The 12514-nt window shown below is 42.2% G+C and overlaps 1 protein-coding gene across 2 annotated transcripts in view; it reads left to right on the top strand.

The window, feature by feature from the left end:
- B3GAT2 (beta-1,3-glucuronyltransferase 2) overlaps positions 1-12514 on the top strand; it is a 79886-nt gene that overhangs the window by 44350 nt on the left and 23022 nt on the right. For both annotated transcript variants that reach the window (XM_004605890.2, XM_055134712.1), the window contains exon 2: positions 10862-11006. In XM_004605890.2, the coding sequence (XP_004605947.1) occupies positions 10862-11006 (145 nt within the window). The remainder of the gene's footprint in view (positions 1-10861; positions 11007-12514) is intronic.

Genomic DNA, 12514 nt, shown 5'->3' with positions numbered 1-12514 from the left:
AGTTGAGAAAATGGAAAAATCATCAGGGGACAGATACAAAAATAAAGCATACATAATAACTTTTAAATTTGTTTTGAAAAGAATTTATGCATGTGCTAGATTTAATAGATGTACTTTCTGTGTTGGAAAATATCAGATGGTCATGGGCACAAAATAGGAAGAGACCCTCAACTGCACATCATCATCATGTATTTTGTTTGCTTATCAGATTTGCACCGTTCTTTGTGTCTTCAATGGTTCTCACTGGATTGGGGTGGGGATTGCCCCTTTTTTTGCCACTGACATCAAATTGCAGGATACAGAATGTCACGTTCTCAATTGCAGTCCTACTCCTTAGGCTGCCTACAGTATTTTGTATCTTAGTAGATTCAGAACAGTATTTATTTCCCATTGGGAGAAAAACAAAATAAGAGTTCACATACTGGTATATCTTCAAGTAAATGCCTTAAAAAAATTAAACAAATGCTTGACTTTTTCCTCTTTTACCCTTTGAGCATCCTGATCGCCTACATGTGGTCTTCTGAAGCACTCTCTCTAGTCCTCAGGGTTGGCTGTTGGCCAACTCCCGAGGAGAGCCCAAAAGGACGCAGCCTAAAGCTATAGACAGAAAAGCTGGCTGAGAAACAGAAGCTGACTGTCGATAAGGGTCAGCTGCCATGGGAGCACACAGTAGTGACCTGCCTCCCTCCTTGCCTGCAGAAGATGAAGATAAACAGGCACCACCTGCCATGCGATCATTTAAATGGCATCGAGCCTGGAGGAGTGTGGAGATGTGCCAAATGGAGCTTTGTGTCCTTCGTAGCCTTTGAGTCCACAAAATTATTCTGTGATTTGAGCTGGTTAACATTGCTGTACAAATCCTGTCTATTTAATTGGGCTTGTGCCAGGAGGGATAAGTAACAGAATATGGTTTTGGTGTTGAATAAATAAGGAAGAGAGTGACTTCAGGGGCCAGGCCTGTTTGTAATATTGTAACTCCTAGAAATATGTGAGTTGCTCTCTCTTTCTCTTAAGACCCAGGGCGTTAGGGGCCAGAGTGATAGCACAGCGGGTAGGGCATTTGCCTTGCACGAGGCTGACCTGGGCTCGATCCCTGGCATCCCATATGGTCCCCCAAGCACCGCCAGGAGTGGTTCCTGAGTGTAAAGCCAGGAGTAACCCCTGAGCATCGCTGGGTTTGACCTAAAAAGCAAAAAAAAAAAAAAAAAAAAAGACCAGGGTTTTAGATTCCCCTTGCTTTAGGTTAGGGCTCTCATCAGGGGCCTGAAAGTGTGCCCCTTATGTAACTGCTATTTTGTCTTTGTAGCAAAGCTTTTATTTTTAATTTTTATTTATTTAGGCTTTTTGGTGGACTGGAGAGATATAGCACAGCGAGTAGGGTGTTTGCCTTGCATGCGTCCGATCTGGGTTCGATTCCTCCATCCCTCTCAGAGAGCCTGGCAAGCTACTGAGAGTATCTCGCCCACATGGCAGAGCCTGGCAAGCTACCCATAGCATATTCGATATGCCAAGAAAAAGTAATAACAAGTCTCACAATGGAGACGTTACTGGTGCCCGCTCGAGCAAATCGATGAACAACAGGATGACAGTGCTACAGTGCTAGGCTTTTTGGGTCATACCCGGGGATGCTCAGGGGTTAAACTTGGCTCTGCACTCAGGAATCACTCCTGGCTATGCTCTGGAGACGATATAGAATACCAGGGATCTAACCCAGGTCAGCTGCATTCAAGGCAAACACCCTACCAACTGGCCCCTGGAACTAAGCTTTTTAATTCTGAGAATATATTAGTTAGAGGAGAGGGCTTTTTCTTTTAATAGTAACAGTCTTTGTTACATTTTTCTCTCTCAGAAGAGAAAGGAAGTGCCAAGGAATCCTTAAAGAGCAGAGATTGAGTGGAAAGGACAGAGAACAAAGGATAGATCCCAGGGGTGAAATGAAGAAGTTCTGTAAATAGCTGTGCTATTTTCCTTTGAAATGTCTGGCACACTCTATATAGTATAGTGATCATGTACCGAGGGGCCGCATGTCTAACTCTGTGATGAGGCATGCACAGTGAATCTCCGCATTGCTTGCACAGCAAGGACATCTGGGTCTTTCCAAAGTTTCTCTGTATTTAAATGGCAAACTTTTGTTTTTTCATTTAGCAAACTTGGAGACATAATCCTTCCACATCACCTGCATTCAAATAATCATCGTTTCACCTTGCCGTCTGAAAGAAGAAAACATGAACAAGTGTCAGCTCTGAGCTGCTCACAGAAATTTGCTGTGGGATAAGCAAATCTTGTACTGTCTTTCATGACATGAGAACAGAAACGTGAAGTTTGCTTCTCTGAATTATTACCTAGACCCCAAGGCCTTTCTGTATTCGGTGGGAATATTTCTACATGTCTAACATAGACCACTTCAATGAAAAGCCAGTCACAAAACATGGATGGCATTTGTTCATTTGTTTTGGGGTCTTTTTGAGGGGCCCTGTGCTCAAAGGACCATGCTTGGAATGTGCATTTCAGCCCACTGGGACATCTCTCCATCCCTGGACAAAACCCTGGTTGCTGTTTGCTTGGGAGTCACACCCAAACACATCTGGTTGTGAGTGTATCCTTTACTTAGTACTGAACATAGTAGTTGCTTATATTACATGTGACCCACATTTCAATGATAAGTTTACATACTGATCAGTACTTTTATGATGATTCCTTTATGTCAAATATAATTATTTGCATTCTCAGGAGGATGCAAAAGTATGAGAAGGGATATGCTAACCAGTTTTTCACATATTTGAAAATTTCTGCTCTGTTCAAAAGCAGTTGAGGAGCAAAACAATGAGTTATAATTTTTAAATGCAGTACTATTTTAATGCCTCATAGATATAAAACTGTTCTATTAATTAATTTTAATCAAGTGTACTAAATTTGACTTGGTTTCTTAGTATGTGTGGCATATTTGATAGGGAAGAGGAAAAAATGGAAATATTTTCATTTTCCACAGCATCTGAAGGGAGAGGAGACAGGATGTAGAGTTACCTGGAAGATGAAGAGTTATAGGGCTGGAAATTTAATACCGTAGATAGGGTTCTTGCTTTGAATGCAGCCAACTCGGGTCTGATTCCCAGCATCCCATATGGTCCCCTGAGCACTGGTAGGAGTAATTTCTGAGTGCAGAGCCAGGAATAACCCTCAAGCATTGCTGGGTGTGTCAAAAATAAATAAAGGAAGAGTTACTGTATTTTAATGAAATTTTTAGTATATTTTCTGGGTTTGTTATTTTGGGGATTTCCCCCTCATTTATAAGGAGACCTAGGACACAAGAGCATTGTTAGAAATTACTATTGATTAAAGAATTAAGTCACAGGAGACTGCTAAGAAAAATTACAATTCTAAATAAAGATATTTCATGGATTAGAGGATCCTGGATTATGATGTCAAATTTCAGCAGATACATAGATTCAATGCCATTCAAATAAAATTTTGCTGCAGTTGACAACCTGACTTTGAAACTCATGTGGAAAGGAAAGAAGCTAGAATCAGAAGACTTTTGACTTCTTTATTAACATGTTTGCTATCATTGTTTACAAAACTATATATTTTAAACCTATAGTATCACACCTCTCAAGTGAACATTTTCAAGCCACATTACTACCACGAGTAGCACCAATATCATTCCACCAGCCCCCACTGTTCCCCTCCTCCTGATGAACTTCCTCCTACCTCCTCTTTTGGTAACCTCAACTCTGCAGACAGAATCAAGGATTTTCATTAGCTTTTGTTCCTTTACTTTGAGTCTTAATATCCCACATTTGAGTTAAATCCACAGATATTCATCTTTCTTCTTGTTTCTAATGCTTGACAACACTCTATTTCCATCTATGTTGTAGCAAAAGGAAAGATTTCATATATAATTGGGGAGTGTTTCACTGTGTCTATATACACCACTACTTCACTTATCTGTCCACCGAGCACTTGGATTTTTTCCATATCTTGACTATAATAGATAGAACTGCAATGCATTTGTATATGCATGCATCTTTTTTTAATTAGTGGCTTTATACTCTTCAGGTAGATCCTTAGGAAGGCAATTGCTGGGTCATTTGGTAGATCTAATTTTAGTGTTTAAAGAAAACTTTACCTAGTTTTCCATAAAGACGGACTAATTTGCATAACCATCAATAGTTCATAAGGATTGTCTTTCCTACACACCTTTGCCAGCATTTGTTGTTTCTGAACTAGGCCATCCTCACATGTGTGAGGTGACACCTGTGTCATTTTGATTTATATTTCCTGTTGGTTATCTGTATGTCTTTACTGAACTGTCTGTTCAGCTCTTCCTCAATTTTTTAAAAAATAATTGGGTCACACCTGGTGCTGCTCGAAGGGGCTATTCCTGACCTTGTGCTCAGGAAGGACCCCCTAGAGCTCAGAGGAGCATCAGTGTGGTGGTGCTCAGGGTCTGCCAGAGTGTCCCTATGAAGTGCAATGCCTTACCTCCTGGACTTTCTTTCCAGACGCCTTGCCCAGTTTTCCATGCAGTTGTCTGTTGTAGCTTTTTATTCATTATTTATGTATCTTGGATCTTAGTTCTTTTTTTTTCTTTTTTGGGTCACACCTGGTGATGCACAGGGGTTACTCCTGGCTCTGCACTCAGGAATTACTCCTGGCTGTGCTCAGGGGACCATACGGATCCTGGGGATCGAACCCGGGTCGGCCGCATGCAAGGCAAATGCCCTACCTGCTGTGCTACCGCTCCAGCCCCCTTGGATATTACTTCTTATTATATGTTTAGTGCATAAATATTTTGTCTCATTGTGTAGGATGTCCTTTTATAAAAGTCATTGTTTCTTTTGCAGTGCAGTGCATTTTAGTTTGTGTAGACTCATTTGTGTTTGCTTTTGTCTGTCTCCCTTACCAGTGAAGCCCAATCACTGAAGACACCACTGAAAGCAATAACCTATTCCTTCACTGAAGGCAAATGCCTGTTTTTTCCAACGAATTTTATGTATTTGGGTCTATCATCTAAGTCTTTAATCTACTTTCAGTTCATTTGGGGGCATCACTTGAGGTACTGCACTCTAATTTCTTTCTTTTGCTTGATCTAGTTTTTACCAACACCATTTGTTGAAGAGATTTTTTTCCATTTTATATTCTTGACCCTTTTGTCATAAATTAACTGTCCATATATTCAGGGTGTATTTTTGGCTCTCAATTCAATTCCATTGGTCTGAGGGTCTGCTTTTATTCCAAATACCACTTTTTTATTACCATGTTTTTAAAGTAGAGTTTAATATTGGGGAACATAATACTTTCCATCTTTTTGTGTAATTTCTTTGGCTGGTTAGAAGATTTTAAGGTTCCATAGTTTCAGCCATGTTTTTTTCCTATTACCTTGAAGAATGCCATTAGAATTTTATAAGGATTATATTGATATAGTTGTTTTGGTAGAATACTAATTTAATAATGTCAATTTCTTGAATCTATTTTTATATCTTGTATTTATTCTGATAACTTCGTTTTTAATATAAAGCCTTTTACCATTTTGCTAAGTTGATTCATATCACAGGTACTTGATGATTTTGGATGCAGTTATAAGTGGGATCTTTTTATTTCTGTTCTAGTTTTGTTGTTTGCATATAGAAATGCAATAATTTTTTGTATATTTTATGGGCTGACACTTTGTTGGCTTATTATTTCTAACAGTTTTTTGCAGCCTTTAGAATTTTCTGTATATATTATATCATCTGCAAAAAGTGAGTTTAACTTCTTTTTCTTATATAATGTAGGAAAACTGCTATGTATTCAGCCATTGATTAAGCTGATTGAATTGCACATAAACTCCACATTACTTTTTATTTTTATTCTATTTTGAATGTTAATTTAATTTTATTATTTTTCCCCTTTTTTGATTCACTGTGAGGTACAGTTACAAAGCTTTCATGTTTGAGCTTCGGTCATACAATCATCAAACACCCATCCTTTCGCCAGTGCACATTTTCCACCACCAAAATCCCCAGTATTTCCCCTCACACACCCCGTTTCCACATTCCCCTGCCTGTGAGGCAGAAAATTTCCCCCATACTCTCTCTCTACTTTGGTTACATTCAATATTTTGGCACCAATATCATCACCACTCAAACCTGCCGAAAAGGCAATGCTAGACAATTTTGTTTTGTATTGCTTGTTATGGATAGAATATAATGTCCAGGAAATTCTGTGTCATTCTCTTCCAGGAGCTTTAGTTTATAGTCTCTAGGTCTTGCCCGTTGATGAGATTACATGGTGCCGGGGGGCAGTTTGTGGGGTGTGGCTGCCAAGCTACTGGAAAACTGGGGACCTGGAGAGAGGAGGCCCAGTCCCGATCAGACCGGGCCTGGAGATCTTAGCCATGGGTCCGACATACCTGGGCTTTCCTGCCGGTCCATTCTCCAGTGAGGTTCATCCCCTCTTGGGTGAGGCTCCTCCAGGCATGTGGAGAGTGGCCTTGGCCATGGTGGCAGTTGGGTTCTGGAGGTTTTCGGATTCCGGGGTTCTGCTTGGAGCAGGGAGGGAGACTCAACCCGCCCCTCCTCTGAGGTGCTCTGGTGAAGACAACCTGGTTCAGGGTCAGGACACTTTGCGGTGCTCTCTTCCGGGAGCTTTAGTTTAGTCTCTTGGTCTTGGCCGTTGATGAGATTATTACATTGCGCCAGGGGCAGGAGGGTTTAACTTCTTTTCCAATTTGAATTCCTTGGTTTTCCTTTCCTTGCTAGTTGATGTGACCAGTCCTTCTAGTACTATGTTGAATAATAATGGTGTGAGTGCCAAGAGCTCCTCTACATAATCTGTGTTCTGGTATCCAAGGTTTATTATCAATTAATATTGTTCGTACCCTTGATTTATTTCTCTACATATCACAAATGAATGAGATCATTCTCTGATTTATTTTGCTCAGTATGATACCCTCCAATTCCATCTAAGTTGCTGGAAACTGTATGGTTTTATTTGTTTATCTTGTGACTGCACATATTTCATTATGTATATGTATCACACCTTCTTTATCCAATTATCTGTTATTAAACCTTTGGGTTGTTTCTATATCCTGACTATTTCACTCAGAGCTGCAATGAACATAGGTGTTCCTATATCTTTGAATTAATGTTTTTGTGTTTGGGGGTAGATGCCTAGTGGCATCAAGTGTGTCAATTGGAAACTGCAGTTCTACTTTTTTGAGAAATCCTCTTATTTCCCAAAAGGCTGGTACTCCAGAAGTATCTTATCTAAGGGTTTCTTTTTCACCACATCCCTGCCAAAATTTTTTGTGCTTTAGTTTGTTTGTTTGGCATTCTCATCAATGTGAGATGGTACCTTATTGCTGTTTTGATTTGTGCTCCCCTGAGAGTAAGTGATAATGAAAACGTTAGCATATGCTTATTGGCCATTCATGTCTTTGTGGATGTGTCTGTTCATTTCCTTCCCATTTTTTTGGAAAGGAGTGTTGGGTTTTTTTTTGTTGCAGAGCTTTGTGAGTGCTCTATAGGTTTTGGGTGGTCCTTTATCTAAAGTGTCATCATCATCATCATCATCATATTGATCATTGAATTTCTCAAGCAGTCTCAGTAAGGTCTTCATTCATCCTAGCCCTGAGATTTTAGAAGCCTCTCTTTACTCATCCTTTCCAATGGTGCCACATTGAAGGCTCTTTCAGGGTCAAGGGAATGAGACTCATTGTTACTGGTTTTGGCACATGAATACGCCATGGGGAGTTTGAGAGGCTCTACCATGTGGGCAGGAAACTCAGTAGCTTGCCAGGTTCTCCCAGAAGGAGAACTAGGCTATCAGGGAGTTCTGGGAGCTTGGTTTTATAGTCTCTGGATGTTGGCCATTGGTGGGATTATATGGCGCCAGGGGAGGGGGGGAGTCCCTGGGTGTGACTGCCTAGCAACTGGAAAATGGGGAATCTGGGCGGAAGAAGCCCAGTCCCGATCCGAGCGGGCTTGGAGGTCTCAGCCCTGGTTCCCACACACCTGGGTTCCTCTGCAGGTTCCTGTCCTTCATGCATGAGGCTCGTCCGAATGTGTGAAGAGGGGTCTTGAGCATGGCTGTGGCTGGGTTCTGGAAGTCTTCAGCCATGGGAGCTCTGCTCGGGGTGGGGAGGGAAACTGAAACCCACCCCCTCTGAGGGACCTGGGGGAAGACAGCCAGGAACAGGGGCAAGAGACTCTCTAAAGTGTCATCTGTGAATATCTACTCCCAGTAAGTTGGTTGTCTTTTTATTTTAGCCTGGTTTTCTTTTGCCACATAGGAACTTTTAAATTTCATATAGCCGCACTTATATTTGGTTTTTGTTGCTTTGCCAGTAGAATCAAGGTATTCAAGATCCCTTGGATTTCCAGATCTTGGAGAGTTCTGTCCGTATTTTCCCTCAGTGTAAGTTAGAGTTTCTGATCTAATCTCTGGGTCTTTGTCCAATTCGAATTAATTTTTGTATATCATGTGATAGATACGATGTGATGTGATGTTATGGATCAGGTTTCACTCTTTTACAAATGGTTGTCCTGTTTTCCCAGCACCCTTTGTTAAAGAGGCTTTCCTCAACCAGCTGCAGAAGTATAGACACTTTGACCATGGTCTCTCAGCCCCCAGTCAGCTCAGCTGCATGTCGGTTATGGGTTAAGCTGACTTTACGTACCTATAGGATCTTGTAGCATAGTGAATGGGTTCCATCATGGCTTCCACCAGTGGTCAAATTGTTTGTGCTCCTACTGGACTGTTCACACTGTGAAATACGGAGGAGGTCACATGGCCACACTCTCCAGGAGCTGTGGAGCTGGGCCATTGCTAGATATTGGAGGAGGTTGACTGTGGGGGCCTCTCTGGAAGAGAGGAGAAGCTGCCTTCCCCTATTCTGAGTTTTCATCCTGGAGATCAATCTACCTGGGACAATTCAGCGACCTGACTCTTTTTCCCATGTATTTTCCTTTAAAGAAATTCAGTAAATTGTTTGTAGTTGAGGTTTGTCTTCTCCAGAACTCTCCCGGGTTGGCTACCGTGCGCCTGCTGCTACCACTGGTACTTTCCTTCAAGTCAAGCCACTTGCTCTTGATGGGTGAGTGGTAGGTAGGTTTTCCTCCAGTCGCTCTGGAGGGTGCCTGCTGTCTGTTCTGGTTCCACTGTTAATGTACCAGCTGAAATTTCTGGGTGCCTGTACAAATTAAGAGAAAGAGAGCCCCTGTGGCTCGTCTGAGTGACTTTTTTTTTTTTGCTACTTTCCTTCATAGTCTCCTTAAGGGAGCTAAACTTTCTCATTTCAAAATTTAGAAGGTATTGTATAAAAGATTCAACTCTGAAATAAATTGAAAATCTTAACACCCACTTCCCATGATTGCCTAGGAGCCCCAAAGTGTAAAAACCATATACCTCTGGGTTAGGAGTCTTAGAAGATGGTTCCTGCCACGTGGATATTGCTGCCGCTGACGTGGTCACACGACTTGACATCTTTTAATTGTCAGTAATGTGAAATGGTTCCTTTTTAGCATGTCTGACTTTGGGGGGAAACTCCAAACAATAACAGTAAGTTTTTTGTTGAAATATTGAAGATAATCAAAGTAGCAGCCATTTCTCTGGACTGTGAACTAAGCAATAGCCCCACGCCAGCCGAGAAGAGGAAATATCCGTCTTTCCGGGTTGTTTCCCATTTTCGGGGAGAAACTCGGCATGGGGTCCACCATACTATGAGGCGCGGGAAGAGGGATGAGGGAAAAAAAAAGGAAAAGGAAAAGGAAAAAAAATAGTTATGTACTTGGAGCAGTGGGGCTACATATCTCTTCATTCTAAGCAATGGAAAACTAATTATCAAATGCTTCCTTGGTAGTAGGGCTGTCTTTCTTGAGGGGAAACTCCAACAACAATAGTGAGTTTTGTGTTGAAATATGGAATGTAATCAAGGTAAAGAGAAAATGAAGTGAAATTCATCAGTTATGCAGTTGGGGTGGGGGGACAGGGGCGGGAGGTATACTGGGGTTTTTGGTGGTGGAATATGGGCACTGGTGAAGGGATGGGTGTTTGAATATTGTATAACTGAGACATAAGCCTGAGAAGTTTGTAACTTTCCACATGGTGATTCAATAAAAAAAAATTTAAAAAAAGAAATAAATTGAAAATCTTGATAGTTACAACTTCAAATAAGCACTGTGCAGGTATTAACACATCACTGTTTTACTTAAGGCATCCTGCTTCCATTTCCCTTGTTTGCTTTTGATATGCTTTTGATGGGCTGGAGCGATAGCACAACAGGTAGGCATTTGTCTTTCACGCAACCAACCCAGGTTCAATTCCTCCATCCCTCTTAGAGAGCCCAGCAAGGTACCGAGAGTATCTTGCCCGCACAGCAGAGCCTGGCAAGCTACCTGTGGCATATTTGATATGCCAAAAACACTAACAATTCTCACAATGGAGATGTTAGTGGTGCCCGCTCGAGCAAATCTATGAACAAGGGGATGACAATGCTACAGTGATGCTTTTGATATTGGGCCACATCTGGTGGGGGTTATTCCTGGCTCTGCATTCAGGGATCACTCCTGGTGTTGTTTGGGGAATCTCTTGGGGGAAAGCTAGGCAAAGCATCTTACCCTCTGTATACTCTCTCTCTCCCTGGCCCCACCCTGCACCCCTGCTGAAGGTAGCTGTAACCTGAAGGCACCCATAGCTCAAGCACAATGTGCTTGCTCTCACCCATGTCAGCAGAAGGGTTCAATTTGGAAACTCTCAGTTCACTGAAATCCCCACTCCAGCCCTCCCACTTCATCCCTGTGGCTCATATTCCTTTCCTCCTTTCCAGGTTTTGTTCTCTGAAGAAACTCAACCAACATCTCTATCCCCTTCTTATTTATAGATGCGAACTACCCGCAAGGTGTCCGTCTGGCCAGTGGGCCTGGTTGGTGGGCGCCGCTATGAACGTCCATTGGTGGAAAATGGCAAAGTTGTTGGCTGGTACACGGGCTGGAGAGCTGACCGGCCTTTTGCCATCGACATGGCAGGTGAGTGAGGCCAGAGGCATTTGCTCCTCTCTGACTGTTCTCAGCAGTATTTCCAGTGAGAGCAGTGAACCAGGGAGAGGAAGGCTTAAGAGATGACTTTGATTAAAACCCCAGTTCAGATCCTACTCAGCAGATGAACTGCTTAATTGAATCTTTAAAAAACAGGGGCGTGGGGCTAAGTGGAAATTGATTTGGAGGATAATTAGAAAATGATCATTTCATTCCATCTTGTCAGCTGTCCACTGAGACAGCCCTTTGTCTGACAAAGTTTCCTGTGCCCGATGCCAGGGAGAGTGCTGGGACTCTGTGCTGGAGCTTTGGCCACCTTTTCCACATGGATCTTATGATGCCTCTGTCCAGATGTCTAGTTTGGTACAGTATGTCATGTGCTTATTGATACCTTTAATAGAAGTTGACAAACCAGTCATTTTAATGCTTGTTATTTTAGTGCTTAATGATGCATTTGATAACTAAAATTTGAAATAGGATTACTGTTTATTCAAGAATGAATTAAGTTTGGGGCTGGAGCAATAGCACAGTGGGTAGGGTGTTTGCCTTGCATGCGGCCAACCCAGGTTCAATTCCCAGCATCCCATATGGTCCCCTGAGCACCACCAGGAGCCAGGAATAACCCCTATGCATTGCCAGGTGTGACCCAAAAAGCAAAAAAGAAAAAAAAAGAATGAATTAGGTTTAAGTAGAACTGTCTTTTAAGTTTTTGTTTCTTTTGTTTTGTTTGGGGGGGGGCATCCACAGTGGTGCTGAAGGATTACTCCTAGCTCTGTGCCCAGGGATCACTCCTGGCAGGGCTAAAAGACTCTCTAGGGTACTGGGGATTAAACCCAGGTTTGCCACCTGCAAGGTAAATACCCTATCCACTGTACTATGACTCCAGCCCCTGTCTTCTCAAGTTTTTCTTCTCTGTCCTGTTAACTGAATTGAATAAGACCTGTAGTGGACCACGTATTCTAAAATGCTACTTTGTCATAAAGTAACTCATTTTCTGTGGGTTATATAAAGTGATGCCTGGTAACTGTGGAATGGATGCACTTTGAAATATGAGGCTGAGAGGCACGCACACACACACACACACACACACACACAAATTGCTGACATCTGTAACCTAGAAAATGACAGCAGGAAAGCTTCAAAATTGATCTCATCAATCTCCAGCTCTGAAACAGCCCTGTCTGTCTGTCAGGCCGGGCTCAACCCGTCTTTAGTGTGTATTTCCCACTGGCAGCCAAAGTCTCTATGCCCAGAATTCTGATGGGACGGAAGAAAGGTATGTTCTAAACTGAACTCCCCACTAATATTTGGAAGCTACTACAAATTTGAGGGAGCAGGGTTATGAAGAAGACGAGAGTAAAATCTTTGCGGGATGATCTTGGTTCAGTGTGGCAAGAGAAGACAAACACTGGGGCATTTTCTCTCTAGGAAACAGACCCGGCATTTCCTGACTGCTGACTTGCAGAACGCAGGACCATGGTCTCTCACTCCAACCATAC

The sequence above is a fragment of the Sorex araneus genome, chromosome 4, assembly GCF_027595985.1.
Source record: "Sorex araneus isolate mSorAra2 chromosome 4, mSorAra2.pri, whole genome shotgun sequence".
Lineage (NCBI taxonomy): Eukaryota > Metazoa > Chordata > Mammalia > Eulipotyphla > Soricidae > Sorex > Sorex araneus.
This window is presented reverse-complemented; position numbering and strand designations above follow the sequence as displayed.